This window comes from Pygocentrus nattereri, chromosome 2 (genome assembly GCF_015220715.1).
Source record: "Pygocentrus nattereri isolate fPygNat1 chromosome 2, fPygNat1.pri, whole genome shotgun sequence".
Taxonomy (NCBI): Eukaryota; Metazoa; Chordata; class Actinopteri; order Characiformes; family Serrasalmidae; genus Pygocentrus; species Pygocentrus nattereri.
The window spans coordinates 17,268,130-17,280,579 of NC_051212.1; the positions used below are offsets into that span (position 1 = coordinate 17,268,130).

The 12,450-nt window shown below is 37.2% G+C and overlaps 1 protein-coding gene across 1 annotated transcript in view; it reads left to right on the forward strand.

Annotated features, from left to right (window-relative positions):
• Positions 1-12,450, forward strand: part of LOC108440285 (Fc receptor-like protein 5) — a 43,111-nt gene that overhangs the window by 13,022 nt on the left and 17,639 nt on the right. The window contains exons 20-21 of the mRNA XM_037543680.1: positions 6,583-6,831; positions 7,672-7,782. Of these exons, the coding sequence (XP_037399577.1) occupies positions 6,583-6,831; positions 7,672-7,782 (360 nt within the window). The remainder of the gene's footprint in view (positions 1-6,582; positions 6,832-7,671; positions 7,783-12,450) is intronic.

Below are 12,450 nucleotides of genomic sequence, written 5' to 3' on the forward strand. Positions count from 1 at the left end.
TGACTTCATGAATGTAAATACAAATGATTTACTTTAAGATGTTACCACAGGAAACACTCAAGAACAGAAAGGCCAGATTAGAGTCTGCTAGAAAACATCTAAACAAACCTGCTCAGATCTGGAACAAGATTCTTTGAGAAGATAAAACCAGGATTAACTTGTACCAGAATGATGGGAAGAGAAGTTTAAAGAGAAGGAAAGGAAGAGCTCATGATCTGAAGCATCACGTCATCGGTCAAATATGTTGGAGAAAGTTTTATGGCATTGGCATATATGGCTGCCAGCGGAACTGCATCACTGGCATTTAGTGATGATGTGAGTGCTGACAGAAGTACCAGGATGAATTCTGAACCATACAGAACTTTAATTACTGCTCATATTCAGTTAAATGCTGCAAAAAAAAAACAAACAAAAAAAACTGATAAGATGGCATTTCACAGTACAGATGGAAATGTCCCAAAATATAACGTTAAAAGCAACCCAAGAGTTTCTTAAGGCAAATAAATGGAATGTTCTTAAGCGACTGAGTCAGTCACATGACCTCAGTCAAACTGAGCATAATTTTCACTTAATAAAGACAAAACTGAAGCTAGAAAGACTCATAAACAAGCAACAACTGAAGGCGGCTACAGTAAAAGATTGGCAATGCAGAGAGGAAACTCCAGACTTCAAACAGTTATTAACAGGAAAGTATTTGCATCCAAGTATTATATATAATCAGTGTATTTATCATTTTTAATTATACAAAATAATTATAATTAAATCTCTTGAATTAAATCTGTAAGTCTTAACTTCAAGCACACATTCATAGTTTCATTTCCAATCCATTGTGATGGTTCACAGAGCCAAAATTATGAAAATTATGTCACTGTCTATAAATTTAAAGACATGATTGTATGAGTGCAATGAATCAAAAAGACTTAAGCAACCATCCCCACAGTGGAAAGAAGATGTGTAGTTAAGCATTGAATTCCATCATTTTTACAAAATCTCCATATAATTCAATCAATGAGACATAAACGCAGTAATTCTGTAACTGACTCAGATGTCTTTACAGTAGTGGTGATAGGAACCAGGGGTCACAATATCGACAACACAAATGTAGTAGAGTAGCAGTTTATTGTTTTGGAGAAAGAACAAAACCTCATCTCCAAAATGATTATTTTACAATAGGCATTTTCAAAATGTCAAAATTGAAAAATGAGGACAAAATTGGAGGTACAAGATTCTCTTTTTCTTTGTTATTTTCTGACAACAACAATAAGAGGAGATCAAAGAGAGGATTAGACTTTTTCAAGCTAACGTACTGAACTTTGGTTAAAAGTCAAATTGTAAATACCTCACAGGCTGTGTTCAGTGACTCCTAATTGAAAATAAATGAATAAAACGTATTGTTCCTCATCTCACTGTAGGTGATGTTTCTGGATTTGGTGATTCAACATATGTATTTAACTGAAAATATAAGTACGAATTGAAGGTAGGAGTGATTCTACTATAATAAATCTAATAACATAACAAAACATTGCAACATTTCATAAACATTTTAAACTGCAGTAATGTCTTCACAACAGCAGAGGACAGTGTACCATTTTTAATGTCTTTTGTTTGTTATTCTTTCAGCTCAGACTGATGAAGATCCAAGTCACTATGCAGTCACAGAAGAGTGAGAATCAAAAAGACAAACTCAATGTAGAGTCACATCATTGACTTGTTTAAGGTGCTTTCAAATGAGGTTTATTTGTATAGATTTGGTCAAGAGAGAATATGTGTGTGAATTATTATTGTTGTTTTTGTTGTTGCTATTGTTATATTTTTGAAATATGTCTTTGTATTTGGCATGCTTAATAAATCAATAAATAAATATTTGCAATGTTACTGTAAATGGTTGGGATAGTGTAGGGGGTAACACCTTTGCCTTCTACGCTGTAGACTGGGGTTCAATTCCCCGTCTAGGTAAGCACCCTACACTATACCAATAAGAGTCCTTGGGCAAGATTCCTAACACCACCTTCGCCTACCTGTGTAAAACAATCAAATTGTAAGTCGCTCTGGATAAGAGCATCAGCCAAATGCCATAAATGTAAATGTGAAAATTGTAGATGTTTTACAGAAGTTACATAAATGTCCTCCGATTTTTATTTCACATGTTATTCTTACTCATTATTGTATTAATGGATATCACAATAAATAAAAAAAATTCAAAAGGAAGATGAGATTCTTTGGTCATGTTGGGATGTTCAGCACTAAATGAAATTTTGTGTTTCAAAACTGACCCCAGATTTTAAAAGAAATGTGAAAAAAACTACTTCAATTAATTTTCTAAAATCTCAATACAAATAATTTGTTTTCTTTTTATGATCACCTTGATATCCAGGCTGTTTACAGTTTATTTTCTGCACTTTGGCTGCTGCTTCACTCTCTGAGGAACTATTATGATGCTCTCCACAGATCATTTGTGTTCATCTCAGTTTAAACCTCATATAAAATCCTCTGAATCAGAATCACTGAGAAGCAATCAGAGTGAATGATCATTCAGGGTAGATTAACATCTTTCATATACGAGCAGTAAATCAAATCAGCACAGAAACATGTTCAGAATCAAGTCAGGATCTGGATCTAAATTCTGCAGTGGAACTAAAGTGATTGCTGAGCTCCTGACAGCTGAGCTTTACTGACCCAGCAAATAGTCTTTAACCTGTAGTACCACTGAGTGCCAGTACACTCAACAGCACACAACAATCAGCAGTAACTGCAGAACCAAAGTAGAGGTCACATAAAAATCTACAAACACACTGATGCACTAAATCAGCACATCATTAATTATTATATACTGGTGTACCCAAAGAAAAATGCCTCTTGGAAGTCATCATGCTGTAAAAAGGTCAATCATGCTGTAAAAGTTCCAAATGAAAGACAAAAAAGAGTGTAGAATCACTCAGTACCAGAGATATAAACTGAAATTCATTATCACACATACTTTATATCCTTCAAAATGTTGAGAGACATGACAGTTGCCATACAGTATAAGACTGGCCTTTTCAACAAAAATCAAACCGTCACATTTTGAGACCATTTTACCATCTTGACTGTACGTGTCTGCTGTCCTAGTGCAGGCTAAAATATAATACAAGCAAAAATGCAGACATACTTCCCTCTGCATTAAACTTTAGCTCAGCTGTAGTCACAAAAGTAGAACAGTTTCTTGTAAATTGTCTCTCAGTGTTCTGCTTTTTATGAGGCTGAAGTTGCTTCTTGTTCGATGTTTCCTGTTCCAGCTTAAATGGTGCCTGAGGCGCCAGAATGTAACTGCTTCACAATTTAAGGTGGAAGGGGGAAAAAAGCTGGAGAATCAGAAACTGATTTCAGTTTAACATGTCTCGCTCCATCCACCAACGCCACGTTGCACCACAGACTGTCCAGGAGTTGGCGGATTCTTTAGTCCAGGTCTGGGAGGAGGTCCCTCAGGAGACCATCCGCCACCTCATCAGGAGCATGCCCAGGCATTGTAGGGAGGTCATACAGGCACGTGGAGGCCACACACAATACTGAGCCTCATTTTGACTTGTTTTAAGGACATTACATCAAAGTTGGATCAGCCTGTCTTCCATTGATGATTTTTGCGTGATTTTGTTGTCAGCACATTCAACTTTGTACAGAACAAAGTATTCAATGAGAATATTTCATTCATTCAGATCTAGGATGTGTTATTTGAGTGTTCCCTTTATTTTTTTGAGCAGTGTATAAAGGACGTGTATACATCCTTTATAGTCTGAAATGTGCTAATTTTGTGCATTTCCTTGAAGAAAGGAATGATCATGTTTCTGTTTCTCTTCCCTTTTTCAGTCTTGATCTCACTTGTTCAATACGCTCAAGCTAAATTATACATGTTGTGCAACTGTTTATGTTGTAAGCTTGTTTCATTTGGATCGGAGCTTAAAAAGTTCCGTTCAAAGAACGTTGTGAAGAATGTGAGTTCTGTGCAGTGACAGATGTTCACTTACTGGTTGTTAGTGTTCAGTTCTGTGCAGCACATCGGACCACAGATATTCAGTGTAAAGAAAGTTACTCACGTTATATTCCAGGCCAGAGTACATCTGACTGCACTTACTGCTAGTACAGAATTAACACTGTACTATACTACTGTCTGGTCTCTGGGGTCTGGTCTTGTACCCTTTTAACATGGACTGTAAAATATATTCATTTCTATAATATTTTAGATAATTGATCTCTACTTGCTACAGCAAAATGCTTATTAGTGATTTATAACAATATTATGATGTTGGCTCAGTAAGACTATTTTTTCTGTCAGAAAACGCTGTCATACAAACAGACAGACAAAGAAACTGAGATTATGTGGAAAATATTATATACGATATGTAAAGAATAAAGTTATAGATCACCAATTTAGTCCTCTTGTGAAAAGAGAGTGTTCATTCAGTGTAGTACAGTCTGACAGTGGTAAATACATTTGTAGAGGAGACAAGAGGAGTGATTCTCAGAGATCAGTAGTGCTGTGACATTGACAGAGGTGGACGAAGTACACAAATCATGTACTTGAGTTAAAGTAGAGACACCCAAGGTAAAATATTACTCCAGTAAAAGTAGAAGTCCTTACTCTAGACCTCAACTTGAGGAAAAGTACAAAAGTATTTGGCTTTAAATGTATTTAAGTATCGAAAGTCAAAGTACTAAAAGATTAATTGTGGCTCTAATGTCCCATTGTCATTTTTGCAACAAGACTGGTTTCCTGAATTCATTTTAGGTGAGAATCCTCCAGCGTCTCTCTTGGTAAACCAGTCTTTTAATAGAACGTCATTAATTAGTGACGCTGACGTCTATTAAAATGATCATAAGCACAAAACACTGAAGATAAACAGTTTCCATCAGGGAGAACCGAGTGGCTCTGAAATCACTTTTACAAACAAGCAAAGTTTCAGTTTAAGATTACTTTGTAAATTAGTTACAAGTTTAATAAAAACTGGCTTTAAACTCAGGATCACAAATAAGTTTTCCTTTAGTGTGTTGATCTGTAGGTCTCTGTTCATAAACATAAACTAACCGAAACTACAACTACAAGGAAGTTGGGACGTTGTGTAAAACAAATAAAATCAGAATACGATGATTTGCAAATCCTTTTCAACCTATATTCAATTGAATACACTACAAAGACAAGATATTTAATGTTCAAACGGATAAACTTTATTGTTTTTTGCAAATATTCACTCATTTTGAATTTGATGCCTGCAACACGTTCCAAAGAAGTTGGGACAGGGGCAACAAAAGACTGGGATAGTTGAGGAATGCTCAAAAAACTCCTGTTTGGAACATTCCACAGGTGAACAGGTTAATTGGAAACAGGTGAGTGTCATGATTGGGTATAAAGGGAGCATCCCTGAAAGGCTCAGTCGTTCACAAGCAAGGACGGGGCGAGGTTTACCACTTTGTGAACAACTGCGTGAGCAAATAGTCCAACAGTTTAAGAACAACGTTTCTCAACGTGCAAAGGCAAGGAATTTAGGGATTTCATCATCTACAGTCCATAATATCATCAAAAGATTCAGAGAATCTGGAGAAATCTCTGCAAGTAAGCGGCAAGGCAGAAAACCAACATTGAATGCCCGTGACCTTCGATCCCTCAGGTGGCACTGCATTAAAAACCGATAACATTCCGTAACAGATATTACCACATGGGCTCAGGAACACTTCAAAAAATCATCCTACACCATCAGCTCAGTTAGAGTCTTTGATGGAGGACAGTACTGGATGGAGAGTGAGACGATACACACACAGAGAGAAGGTGTCAGATTGTTCATCAGGCTGGGGATCAGTTACAGGATCTACATGCAGCATCAGCTCCCTCAGCACATCCCACACTGGAGTGTACTGGTGTGAGTCTGAATCTGGAGAGAGCAGCAATCCTGTCAACATCTCAGTGACCAGTGAGTCTACATGAAGTGTTTACTGTGTGAGATCAAGGCTTGCATACTGTGTTCCTTGCAGGACACACCTCTGCAGAGAACTGACACTCTTAGGTCAGTTCACAAAGGCTTTAATAATTTGCTAATTTGTTGAATCTGGTGTGGTTTTATAAATTAGAGTTAGTAGAGCTTTAGCATGCTAAGACAAGAGTCTGTTAAATTAGCCAGACTTCAACTATGTCATTTTTGAGCCCAGCAAGCCTGATCTAAACACAAACACACTCCATCAATGAAATCAGAAATTTATAAATTAATGTAACATGGGGCATGAGTAATTGGAAGTGGAGACAGGAATATGAATGATATGATAACATCTCATAAATCTCATAAAACCTTGTTATACAGCGTTGCATTACAAATCCAAAGTTATTAAGCTATATACGATCGTTGTGGTCTGCAAATACATATCGAAAGCAGCATTTCAGAGCAGGAGGAAACAATGCTTTCCAGCCATCAGCAATAACAGCCTTTGAAGATTCTATGAGGCTTTACTTTTCCACAGAATTAGCGTATTTATATATGCTATATTTCCTGTCAAGCCACTTTTACTGATATGAATATTGGTGCTGTAATTGTTTACTGTATAACGTGTCATTTTTTCAAGATGATGATGTGATTCTGGACAGTCCTGTTCATCCTGTGACTGAGGGAGATCCTCTGACTCTGCGCTGTTTATATCGTGACCCAAAGCCCTCAAACCTCACAGCTGAGTTCTATAAGAATGGATCACTCCTCCAGACTCAGACTACAGGAGAGATGAACATCCGTACTGTCTCAAAGTCAGATGAAGGTCTCTACCACTGTAAACACCCAGAGAAAGGAGAGTCTCCACAGAGCTGGGTCTCAGTCAGAGGTGAGAAAACCACAATTTAATTTGCTTGTTTTTTGTATAACTGAAATAATAATTAAATAATAATGTTTTTAATGTTTTAAAGCATCTACACAATCAGCTGCTGAATCTGCTCCTAATCTGGTTGGCGGGGTTGTAGGAATGAGTTTTGCTGTGTTGTTCATCATCTTACTGATACTGCTTATGATTTTCCTTATGTTTTAAAGATTGTTTACAAAGGACTCACAACTAAAGACATAATCTTTCGCAATATCACTCCACAGTTCTAAGATGGTGACTCAGCTAAGCTAACTATGAATTATCCCAATCAGTACATCAAAACAGGCTCATTGCTCACCTTCAACTATGCTACCTTACCAACAGCTCTAAATCCCAGCAATACAACAAATATACAATGAAATTTAACACCATACTTTTTGAACAACATTAACTGAGTAATATGCTCATAAATAAACAACAGCTCAACTGAAAAACATACAGAAATGCTCTGCAATAAGGACAATGACTTGCTCTGCACCTCACATTTCTGAGCTGCAGAAAATTCTGATGTCTCTGATATCACAGCAACATTTCTGTGTAGGAAGGAAGTGGGCATTGTGGGATAAAACTGAAAGTTAGAGTTCAGTGAGTTGGCTATAACTGCAGTTGCTTTGTTGTGTTCTTTGTTACTGCAGATGCTGATACTGGGTCCATGGAAGTGACCTATGCTGAGAACTGAAAATGAACTGAAAATGAAGAAGAAAGCAAAGAAAAAACCTGGTGTGAAACCAACCAGGTTTGAATGTGAGCAATTCCTCATTGACAGGTTTTATACATTCATTGTCTATTTTTGTATTCACTCAGTATTAAGACCACAATCAGTGTTTATTGACTTGGAGTTGGCTGTAGATCTTTCTGGAATGACAACATTGTACGTAGAGCTGAAGCAGAACCCAGACAAAGCTAAGATCAACGGTATCAATAGATCAGAATGAGAAAGGCTATATTTACATTTCTGACAAACAGCATTCTAACCATAAACAAAATTAATTCAATGAACATAATTTCTAAAATGTTTTCCTTCTCTATTCACTCTGTCTCAGCCTTTAGCAAGATTTGGTATTTCTAGAGCTCAGTTTATTACTGCAGCTCTCTGCTTCAATCTGCTGGCTGCAGCTGGCCTAGCAGATGACCCAGTCCCATGCTGGGCAGTAACACAAAGATTTACATAAAATAGGATATCTGCCTTAATGCCTACACTTGTTAGTGTTTTCAGTACGCCGACAAAGTATTCCTGTTGTAAGAACATTGCTGTTGATATTCTGATGGAATTAGTTTATTTTGAGATGTTTTGGCAATCTTTTTTATATCTACAGTATTTTGGGTATAAAATGAACTACAAACTAGTTTTTGAACTAGTAATTAAATATTTGTACCTGCCCTTAAGTAACATCAAGACCTTTTTGATTAAGACATTGTGGCTAAATGCATTAAATGCGATGTGGTGTGATGGCTTACAGCTCCATTCTTCAGGCTAATATCTACAGCTCCTGTTCACTGAAACTTCGTCACTGTGTATGCTTTAGCTTTTGCTACTAGCTAAGATGTGACTTAAAGGATGGTGTTGAAATCAACTATTAAATGATAGTTTGAAAGTAACTTAATTAACTGAGGACTTGAAGATTTTTCTGTACAAACATAAGTACAAACTTGCACAGAATTGATGCAGTTTAGAGGACGAGTGTCCAGTGCTGTTTTCTTTTTTTCTCGGTAGACCTGTGGAGCCAATGAGATTATAGGCTGATGACATCACAATGGATTACAAGAGAGGGAGAATGAGCCATTCTGACATCATCAGTTCTGCTGACAGATCAGTTTACAGTTTCTGAGATTCTGTAATGCACTTCAATGAGAAAAAGTTGTTAATGTTTTATTTTTTCTTTCCAAAAATCAAAGATTTACTTTACTTAGTAAGAGTAAATGAGCGTTGTTGGTATAAACTGCATTAATGCGTGTTGGGTCAGCTGGACGTTTTCCGTGCCAGAATGATGTGTTTATGTTGAAGATTCACAGATGTATTTTAAATGCGGAGATACAGAGAAAAATAAAGCAACAGCAGACAATAAACAAGTGATACATGAACTGCAATAATGCACTTGGTTTTTTGATGTTGATGGATGTTTGGGAAGATTGTGCTATGAATGAAAGGATAAGAGAGGGCGTGATATCAGTATGGATAGTTGGTAGGTTTTAGTGGGTTTTAGTGGTAGACACTGAAGGAGGAGTGTGTGACCTGTGTGTATGTCGGGCTGCACTGACATCACAGTGACACAGAATTTGAATCTGAACATTTTGGCATAAGTGAATGGGAACATGATTAACTTAAATTTTTAATACTGAATATTTAAAAATGCACATGTTCAATGAATATAAACGACTTAAGCAAACATCCTCAGCATAGCAGATGTGTAATTAAGCATCATGACTGTCTTTAAAGCTTTAGTTTGTAGTAGAGAAGCAGGTTGTTGTTTTGAGGGAAGAATAAGAACAAGTGGCTATTTTCAGTTCAGTCCTGATTCTAAATAAATAAATATATTAATGTTTTTTCATTGTTCTTCATGTCTTTATAGGTGATGTCACTGGACTTCTACAGGACATTCTACAGTAGATGCACTAGATTAAAATGTAAGCTGTTCTGCCTTTTAAATGTCCTACACTGACTTTGCAGGAATAATTTACAATTTGGAAGAAATATATGCTAAAATATTATATATTCTTAGATATAATGCATAAAGTACCTAAGTGTGAAAAGTAAACCCTAAACTATGATGTTCTTTAAAAGTTCCATGAGGATTGAGAACAAAAGCAGAATATTGCTGAAGATGTGAGAGAACGCAAGCCAGAAGCTGATCATATGTGTACATGTGTTTTTGTCCACTACTGGGGAGTTTCTTCAGAATAAGAGAAAGTTTTGATTAATGTATAGTAAATATAGACACAATCATTACCAGTCAACATCTGCTTTTGCTGAGCACAGTCTTAAGCTATCCAGTTGACCTTCATCAGGTTCAGTAAGTCTGAAATATCAGTGTAAAAAAGCTTTAGTAATTCTGAGCTCTGAGCTGGAGTAGCTCACTACAGTGTCATCTCCCTGTAGTTCACCAAAACTCACTGAAATACAATCAAAGTAACTCTTTGAAATCTCTATAAACCTTTTTAACAGTGTTTTACATTGATCAACATATTTAATGTAATGTATATGTAATGATATTGTACTATATGGTAATATATTCTATGTATTTTGTATTAATGTTCTTGCTTTCTTAATGTTTCCTTTTGAGTGAACTATTCAATTATTTTTATTTATTCGCTTTACTAATGGTGATATTAAATAAAATGGTTCACATCAATACATGCACGTCTCAAGCCAAAAATAGACAGACATCTCCATTTTCATTGGATTTTTTTTTTCAGTTTTTGATATGATTTGAAAATACCTGTTGATGTTTACGTTGTGTATAAATTTCATGAAGAATGAACCAAAAGAAACGGCCCAAACCAACTTGGAAAAAGTCTCGTTCTATTGACTTACATTAAAAGTAAAAGTAGTTTTTTTTTCCTTTTCCTCTAAAGTTATTATTTTGGAGATACAAACTTTTCTTCCAACAACAGGGATATGCAGATTTTTGTGACAATGAAGATACAGCATTAAATGTATGTTAGATTGCTAGATGTGTTTGATTAGAAGAGCCTGTTTAATGCATCCTGGCTACTGTTTCTCCCATTATATCAAACATGTTACTACAAAATAGCAGAGTGCACTGCAAGCAAGGCCTCAGTAAATGGAAATGAAACATTATACAGTGAAAAATGAAAAATGTTTCTAGTAATTGGTGCAGGATATTTCTTTACTTTTGGAAAGCAGAAGAGTATATTCCATTTTTAATGACAGAAAACAGGTTTGGCTAGCATTATTGCTCCTGAGTGTGTAACGTAATGATCTATAATATTGTTCTCGGTGAGCAATACTTACCTTACGTATCCATGCCCTGCACCAGGCCAGGCCAGAGAAGACTTCTCTGCAGCACACGACCTGTACAAGAGAGCAACAGTTCTGTTTTCTAAAGCTGTTTATTAGCGAATAAAGTCCATGTTACTTACCTCGACCGGTGTCCTCCTGCATGAGAGAATCATCTTACAGAGTGTTGATTGATTGGCAAGCTGATCAGCTCATTGGTTTAGTGAAAAGTTTGATGTTATAAAAGTACAAGGCACTGTTAGAAAGTCTAAAATGCGAGTTCAAAGACGGTAAAAAGGGGTTCTAGAGTGTTTCAGTGTGTCAACAATGCCACCTTTAGAGACAAAGGCAGAGAAAAGCTTCCTGATGGTCTCTGGGTTCAGACTGAGAGGCTTGACTGCTAGCATCAGCCTTTGTGATCCAGTCATCTGCAGGCGCTATCTTGTCTTGTAATAAGAAAGGTTCTGATTGAGTAGCAAGGAAACCTTTACGCGGTTTAGACGTAGATAGTGTCCAAGTGCCGGTCAGGTCTGGTTAATATCATGTCCAAACTATGCAATTAGTGGGTCGTACAACTTTGAAAATCATTCCAGTGTTTCAGGTTTGATTTTACAAATAAGACATGTTTTGTACATTTCAATAACAATACAATTAATTACAAACATTATTTTGCTACTAATATTTTGAATGAATACTCGTATATTCTTAACAACAAACATGTTTATTGCTTCCACCTTGTGGAAACATCCTGGATTAGGGGGTCATTTTCCTGGTCAAGTGCCCTTTGCTCTGTATACAGTTTCATTGCTTTGGCTGGACTGTGTCTGAAATGACCCGCTGTCTTGCGGCACAATCGGTGCCCACTGTTTTAACCTTTTGCTCAGTTTTCCAGAACTCAGCTACAGAAAAAATGCTCTGCGGAGTTTAGTGCATGATGTCTGTTGACTTTCTCTACAGTGAAAGATGCTGATGGCCAAACTTTGTTAACAGCGCACACTGAGACCGCGGTCACGCCAAGGTAGTTAGACCTGCTGGCGGAAGTCCAAAGGTCCTCGGTCAATGCAACACAATCAACTGCATTCAATACGTCGTGTTTTGACTGCTTTTCACCATAAAGCTGCCCTGATCTTACTCGCCATGGTTTTCCTACACGGGAGTTCGTGAGCAGGATCCGATGTCGCGACCTAACACAGACTGTAGCCCCCCATCCTCGACCCGCGAAACCGGTCTACAGTCTGTTGCGATCCATTTAGCCGGGAGTTGTTTAGTTTTTCAGACGTAGACTTACTTATTTTGGCCCTGAACCCGGTCGCCTGGTCCAGTGCGGCCGGCTGGGGCGGTTATTTACCGCTGAAATCAGCTGCGGGGGCGGCTCCGCTCACCGCAACAAGTTTAGCGTTGAGATGGTATTTTAGGCTTGAGGAGCTTCGGTGATGAGCAAACTCCTTTTTGCACAACTTGCATACAACAGCAGTCTTTTCTAAAGTCCCATCAGGAGGTTTTTTAAAGCTAAATTGTCCCTCAGTGGCCCAAGAGAAGCGGCTTCGTCGTCCATCGTTGTTGTTTGCGTGCTAGTACACGCGAATACAAAGGTTCCGGCTCCAAACTTAAAAAAAGTGATTAAT